This window comes from Bombyx mori, chromosome 1, assembly GCF_030269925.1.
Source record: "Bombyx mori chromosome 1, ASM3026992v2".
In the NCBI taxonomy this organism is placed as follows: domain Eukaryota; kingdom Metazoa; phylum Arthropoda; class Insecta; order Lepidoptera; family Bombycidae; genus Bombyx; species Bombyx mori.
Window position 1 is genome coordinate 1,345,115 of NC_085107.1, and position 8,343 is coordinate 1,353,457.

General features: G+C 36.4%; 1 protein-coding gene across 1 annotated transcript; it reads left to right on the forward strand.

Moving 5' to 3' along the window:
- Window positions 1–1,204: 1,204 nt before the first annotated feature.
- On the forward strand, window positions 1,205–5,676 carry LOC101744149 (uncharacterized). The gene is made up of 2 exons (XM_004932738.5): window positions 1,205–1,697; window positions 1,821–5,676. Exons 1-2 carry the CDS (start codon window positions 1,565–1,567, stop codon window positions 2,231–2,233), a joined length of 546 nt encoding a protein of 181 aa, XP_004932795.1. The 5' UTR covers window positions 1,205–1,564; the 3' UTR covers window positions 2,234–5,676.
- Window positions 5,677–8,343: the final 2,667 nt, after the last annotated feature.

The following is an 8,343-nucleotide window of genomic DNA, read 5'->3' on the forward strand; positions in this document are numbered from 1 at the left end:
TGGCTGATCCTTTGCCTGGTCGTAGGACCGTCGAGGCGAATCTCGCCCAAGCCCTGGCCTTCTAAGTGTTTCGGGACCCCCTCACATGTCGGTCTGGGGACCGGCGAGGGGGGCCTAAGAAGACGAGGTGCAAACTGCTCTGTACGCGTTTTACGCAAGAGCATCCAGGTGATGGAAGGCTGGCTATCCTCGACCCACGCTGGTTCTGGTCCAGCGAGGTATTCCGTAGGATAGCTCACTCTAACCGGCACCATCTAGGTGGGCTTCGGATAGCCTGCCGACCGAGAGAGCTGGTGGTCGTGGTGCCGACGACCGCCATGCGCCAGTCCGGTGTCCCGAGGGGGAGGGTGATGGGAGAGATGTGCTCCGCACTAATCGCTACACTTTCCCCCCCTAGCCTTTTCATGAGTTCTGTCTAATGTGAGGTTTGGACGTTGGTTGTTGAGCGACAGGAGGTTTTAGTAAGTCGACTCTGACAAGGCCAGCCCTCCATTTCCAGTGGAGGGCGGAAGATCGGCGATTTCCTCCTGACCAAAAAAAAACACTTAGAACATTAACAGTGTGATTTTACACATTTTAATTTTACCATGATTTCTGTCTGTCTACCATAAATCATATGAATGTGTGATCAGTGACCGACAGTACGGTTTCCGTCACGGTCGCTCAGCTGGCGATCTTCTTGTATAACTCACCATCAGATGGGCCGTATGCTCGTCTGCCTACCAGGGCAATAAAAAATAAAAAAGCGATGCGAGGGCGGATCGCTAGTTTTTTTATAAGATCTAATCTAAAATCTATAACAGACGCGAACAATAAATAATTAAATCTGGAATTGTTAGACTGTCATTGATATTTTTTAAAATGTAATCAGTACTATTACAAAATTAGAGTTTTTAATTATATTTTAATTGAAGTAAAATATCTGAGGGCTAATTTTTTTTACTATATTATTAGTTTGGTTATGTTTGCTTATTGGAAAACATATTTTGATCTATTCCGTAGAGGGAACTCTAGTAACTATTAATTAGTGTCTGCCACATTTAGAAATATTTATTTCATAAACCTTAAATAATTTAGTAATAATTCTATTTCTTATAGGGGCCTAGAAAGCTGATCAATTTCCATACTCTTGGGAAATTTACAAGATACTTTTTGGCAAAGGGATTTGAGATATTTATATTATGGTTATGAAATGAAGAAAATGATAGGTACATAGTTTACGTAATATTAATATAAACTAAACATAATAAAATTTAAGATATGAATTACGAAAAAAAAATCTTACGCGCATGGCAGTGTTTAATGATTTTATTTTAAAATTGCCATGCTTAAAAAGTTAAACAAAGCAGAGAAAAGCAGCAAGCCGCCATAGCAATAGCACCTTCTGAATTTTCTGATTTCAGTCTCTTTGAGCTTTGATTTTAAGCTAGGTTCATTACATATAAATATCTAAGTTATAATTTTAAAATTTGAGCTGAACCTGGAGCCTAAGTCACACAACATACCCCTTTCTAGGTATTAATGCCTTAATCTTTGTGTTTATATTAAATAGTCACATCTCAAAATGCCTAAAAACATAACTAGTGAAGTGCGCGAAATAATATTAAAAGTGAAAGAGTTTATGGACGAAGAGAAACGAATGCAAGTTCCTATAATTCCTCTGAGTAAAGTTTATGTTCGAGTTTCGGCCGCCACAGGTACGTTATTAGTCGTGTAGTCATAAATATTCTATTACCCTACGAATAAATATTAATATTACCCCAGTCATATTATCAAGCAAATATATTTATTTTCTATATTTTAATAGTTCTTGATTGTAGGTGTTTCAGAGCGCACCGTTCTTAACATCGCGAGGGAAGCACGACTAGTGGAACAAGGCCTCTTAGACCCTGAAACTTTAAAAAAGAGTCCAAAAAAAAGAGTACGAACTAAAGGTAAAATTGAAGTTGATGAGTATGATTTGCAAGTAATCAGAAGAAAGATTCACGAATTCTATGCTTTCAAAAAAGAAGTTCCAACTATTAACAAGTTGCTACAAATTTTAAAGGAAGAAATAAATTTCAAAGGTTCTAGAGAAACCTTACGTAAGATACTCCGTAAGAATGGTTTCCAGTTCAGAAAAACGAAGAACAATAAAGACAAAGAACAAGCACCTCAGCAGCCCACATCAGTACCTCCTATGGTACCGCCATACATTCATACTATGTTCAGTCATAAGTCCATACAATCATAGATATAAGTTAAATCAGTTTAGATTAAGATTGAAGACTTGAGAATCTAAGCTCTTAAGTACTTTATAAAAATCATCCCTCACTAGAGTATAACTGTACAGTTCAATAATTTGTTAATAAAAGGCATGTATTTAACGCGGCGACAAACTAATCTCGTTTAGGATTTTAAAAATAATTAAAACGGGTAGCAAAAATAATGGGTTAGGCAGCTACAGTAAATTTTTTGGTGAAGCAACTGAATTTATTGTTAAGCGACAACTTGGCGGCGAATATAAAGTAGAGAATAGGCCTTTATATATTATACAATGAGATTTTTTATAAAATTAACTGAGATGAGAATAAAATATGCACATAGTTATAAAAAACATACTCTTTGCGACATTTTATAGGGTCTAAATAATGCAAATTGCGGCATGCAAAAAATATTATTGGTCTATACTATTATTTTTTTTAATGGTAAACAGTAAAAGGCACAAAAGTAGAACAATTATCTTTATTTATTTATGAAACATTATAAATGAAAGAAGCTATATCAAGGTAGATAAAAAGTACTACAACTAACAAAAAAAGCTGTTGCAATATTAGTGCAGGCTTTGATTTAGTAGGGCGCCCACGTTTTCTTTTGAGTCCACTCGGAATCAATTTTGCCTTTAAAGGTGGAGTGGTTAGTTTTAGCCGTATGGCTAGACCCAATATATGTTTACAGATGTATATTTTAAAGAATTGAGGACAAGTGCATGTGCCTTGCTTCCATCCTGCATTAGGTAATTCGGTTTTCCAAAATGTGAAGTTTTTCGCAACAACTCATCAAATGTATGCCATGATTCATCGTATGTCATGCCCGTAGCCTTAACTTCTTCATTAGGTACTAAATATACTTTTTTATTACAATCAGATATTAAAGTCTACTTTAACATTCTGTTTTGCCCAACAATATCCTTTTGTCCATTCTTTTAATTCAATATTATGAGTTTCTGGGAATGAATTTTCATTGATATCATTAGACCAATGTGTAACCATCTCGCTTGCCACAGTAAGGAATCGTGATAAGGGAAAATGTTCCCGCATCGTATTATGATCTTTGATTGACTTGTTGAAAGCTTCCAAAGCATTGTTAGTAGTCGGTGAAGGAGTTGCTGCTCCTCCTAAGAACCAGTTAGGATTTTTGATCAGCCATTCTTGTTCGAAATATTTTATAAATGAAGTCTTTGAAGCATGTTTCACAATAAAAGCTTGTGATGCAGCATTGAAAATTTCCTGTGACGATGCGTCATGTAAAGCATATATATCCTGCATAATGTCTTTTCTGTTTTTTTTATCCACCGTTTGCTCGACTTTTTTCTTAATATTTTTTATGGCGTGCGCCCAACACATGCGTACCGTGGTATCAAAACCAAATACTTCCAAGAAAGCATTTTTAATTGCTGGAGCTGCATCACTCACTAGTACTTTTGGTTTGAAATCGAGGTCAAACAAAGAGTCAATCTTCTCCTTTAAACCCCTAAAAACCATTTCAAAGTCTTCTTGCTTCTCATTTGTTGAAACTGCTAAACAAAGCGGATAGAATTTCCGGTTTTTGTTTGTTGTTCCTACTATCAAAACAGGGAAACCTTGCCAAATTAACTTGTAGGTGGCATCCGCGTGCAAAACATCAATAGAACTTGTAAATTTCAATACCTTTTTTGTGTCAAAACGAACTTGAAAATAGGTTGGTCACTCTCCAATATCCAGTACTTCATAATAAATGGTTCATCTTCGTCTTCGGGAATGTTTTCGTGGTCATGTATCCACTTTTCTAATTCGCCTAACAAAATAGTAGGTTGCCCAAATTTAATTCGCCGTCTGTCACTTAAATAATTATTGAGTTGTATTTTTGTAGGCAACTTAATTCCATCGATCTTTTGAAGAGCAGCTAATATAGCTTTTGGCTTTAAGTGCAGGTCAAATAGTTTGTTAATTTCAATTTTAGTTTGATCATTAATACCGTAATCGTCTCGTGCCCCAATGTCATTATGATTATGATCAGCTTCCGTACGATAAACAAAAACACAGTCGGATCCACATTCAAACAGAAAATACAGCGCTGCCGCGCACTGTGGTCCCTTCTTCCGTACTTTGTTACATCTGTAAAATCGTTTTTGTCACTCTTCTGTCATTCGTGTGAATGTCCGAGACCAAGTTTTTTCTGAATTCACAAAATCTGCCTCTTTTAAGTTGGAAAATTTATAATAAAATACCCAAAGTTTGTTATGTCCTCGTACACGCTTCGGTTTTGGTTCTTCTTGACCCTCTTGTTCTGATTCACTTTAGCAATAATCCGGTACTCCATCATCACAATTCATCACACGACTAGGTCCTGCTAACTTCAACTGATTCATTTCTGCATTTAAACGTAGCTTTGATTCCCAAAATACGTAAAAAACTATTTTAGAAAAAGTTTACGAGTGCTTATGCGCTTGAATAATACAAACAATAACAAGTAGTAGCGAGTCCTGTGACGATCGCCGTCGTCGCTTCCTATTGGCTGATAGCGCGCTCCACCTCCCGCGCCGCGGCCTCCGCTTTGCAACCAACACATTTGTCGATTTTTTCAATACTTTACAATTCTACAACAAAAATTCTCATATCCTAATACTTAAAATTGGGACCCGTTTTAATTTTTATAGCTGCTTGAAATTACTGCCCGAAAGTGTATTTTTATATGGAAGCCAATAGTTACTACAATACAATATTTGATATCCCACTGTTAATATTAGCTGCCAAGTCATTATTTTTAATACCTCACATATTATTTCATTTTTCCTGTTTAATATATTTACTATCTTATAGTGGCAGCCGTTATTTAGTTATTATAGATCTTATGTTTTGTAGCTCATTATAATATAATTGTTGCTAAAATATTTAACCACTACCAAATGATTTTTTTTGGAACCATGTAGTTAATCGCCTAATAAGTTGTTAGTCGCCTCATTAATAATTTGCCTTAATAAAATACTTTATTTTGTAGTTTATGAGGGATATAAAGCCATACATTTTAACAAAAATCACATATGCATATGAAACATACATACAGATTTGTTGTGCGTATCAGTTAAACAATGTATGTTTATTCTTAACAAATAAATATAGGTTAGTGGAATAGATTGAGAAAAATAAGTTATCATAAAATTTAAGGAAAATGTATTTCTATTTTTAAGGCTTTTAGGATTATAATGTAATTTAACATTGAACAAAAGTTTATTTTTTTAGTAATATTATGCCGATCAAGTAATCTTCAAGCCAATCATCCTCACAGTATTGTATATCCACCAATGTCTAGTAATAACAGTGAAATTTTCCAACATACCTGCTAATTGCCTCCAGCTGTATTGTTTAAATGGCCAATTTAAAAAATTTCAAGTATTAATACTAAGTAAGAATGATCATTAAAATAATTACCAAATAAGGCTGCTATGCGCTTCAATCTTAACATTGAGCTATTACATAATTTACACCCTTGTACTTTATTGCAATGTCGCTACAGCGAATAATTATTATAACAATAGCTACAGCGATTAATATTATTAACATTTATATAGGCAAGGAATGTTGCAAGCCTCACTGTTTATTATACCACATAGGCACCAGTGTGTATTTAAGAATGCAACCCTTGTGAATGTGAGAATACCTTTCAATATTTGGATCATAGTATTTCTGTAGATGGCAACATTCCTGTGGTTATCTTTGTTCATGGACATCAGTAGTACCAACAGAAATGTTAAAATTGCTTGACCCACAGACAACCCACTGAGTTTCTCATCAGATCTTTTCAGCAGGTCGCTATTTTGATCCAGTAGTAGATTCAGCAAAACACAGCCTTTGCTAGGACAGATTTTAGAAAATCCTTTCAAATTGAGCTCTCGTGAGCTCATCCACCATCTATGGCAAAGCCAGAATAGCCCTGAGGGTACTGCCACTTAGACCAAAATTGTGGTAAACTGATGCCTTCTTAAATATTGTTAAATTAATTCTTGCAAAATATAAGTTAATACCAAAGTCTGATATGTGGGAAAAATAGTATTCTCTTGAAACATACTTGGATGTAGTGTTCACAACTAACACGGATGAATGATAGATGAATCCCATTAATTAATCCACCAATTCTCAAACAGCTACCACTCACTTTAGGACAAGTTTAGATCATAGTACCAGAAAATGTTCAGAGAGAAGCTGGTGGTTATATTGCGATCTGTGCTGTTATAATTTTTTTTAAGGAAAGCTATGCGTAATTACTGTTGTAAGGGCGTATTGTGTAACCAAGTACAAGATAAGTAGCCACAAAGCGTTTCACTTGCAAACCCTTAGGTGACGATTCTATAATTATATATTGTAAAACTGCTACGATACTGTAATACCGATACTTAGAAGTCGTGTTTCAAGTGGGTATTAGCATTTAGGCTGTTGATGTCTACGGACTCCAGTAACTATACCGCGGGGGCCGTTATGTATGTAATATATTTATTCATAAAAAGTTACACTTACATTCAAAACATTCCCCGCAAAACTGCTTACGCAGTTTAACTGCAGGTAACTCGCTTTATACAAACATAGCGTATAAACCATTCAACTAGCTTATACTTTAATAACACAATTAATTTACGTAAATGGTTACAACGTATTTAACAAATGTTTTTTTATTTAAATTTAGCAAGTATAGGCTCACGTCTTATGTCCTCGGGTAAACTATTGAGTAAGTATGGAACACGTTTTTTTAACGTTCTATCTCCATAGTAATTAGCTCGTACGCCCGTCTAAGAGAGAGAGAGACAGAGAATACACTTTATTGCACACCAAAACACAACTTACATTCAAAAAACAATGCAAGCAATGAAGCAAAGGTAATTAATTCCACGAGAGTATCTCGGTGGTGAAGTAGTTAGCGGCCCTGTTTGTTGCGCCGAGGGTCGTGGGTTTGGTACACACATTAGTGTGCTTAGTGCGAGATTTTTAACGCTCTCGATAGCGTAAAAGTTTACTCAAGTTTATATGGAGTCGTCGCTGTCGTCGCCGAACATACGCGGGTGGGTACCTCGTATGAGGTTTTCTTATATCTCGAGGTGGGTGGCGCATTTACGTTGTAGATGTTCATGGGCTCCAGTAACCACTTAATACCAGGTGGACTGTGAGCTCGTCCATCCATCTAAGCAATAAATAAAAAAAAGGTTCGGCCCCCGGCCCGAGAAAAAAATATGTACGGAGTTGGAAGGTTTGCCTACGTTTGCCGCTAGGGGCGCTGCAGTAAGTATGGCAGTCTCCGGTACCAATAACACAGGGAATCCTAATTTTTTATTATTAATATACTACAGTTTGGTCAAATTGACTTCATTAAATAGGTTAGCTTCAACCATCATTGTTACTGCAAGTAAGACAAATTACCTAATAACCGTATCAAGCTTTATGGGACTTGCATATCTCCGCTTCGAATAAAGTGATGCCTCTACTTTACTTATCTTTATTATCCGAAAGAGTGAGACTGGTGAGATTTGTGTAATAGATCCTCATATTTCGACTCCGTTTGATAGAGTCCGCACAAATGTTTTTTTTTTTTGTTTGTTTATTAGAGCCATGCACCTATTAGGTTAAGTCGGCTTCGCAAATGTAATTGGATTTGGAATTTTTGTTTCAAAGGAATCCTTAGGAATCCTTTAGAATCAGGAACCTTAGGAATCAGAGTTTTCATTCAATAAGGCATACCTTATACATGATTTGGCAATTCGCTGACAAATGTTCTTAAGCAGATTGACGTCATCCGGTTCTTTTTTTTTCTACCGTACCACCTTGAGAGGCTATGTCTGCGTAACCCTAGGGTGTAGGTGAGCTCTCGGGGCTCAAACCAGGAGGTGTTGCTAACACTGGCCCTAGCAAGAGCCGTGCTTTGCAGAATCTACCACCGGATCGGAAACGCGACCCACTGAGAAGATCCGGCGAGAAACTCAGTGGGCTGTGTCGTATGGTGGTCATCTGGGCGGTGGTCGTAAATCTTAATTCAATTCAGATTATACTGTGTGACCACTTAGGATAGGTGATGGGAGTGGTATAAACGACAAGATAGGTTTTAATAATAACGCTGGTC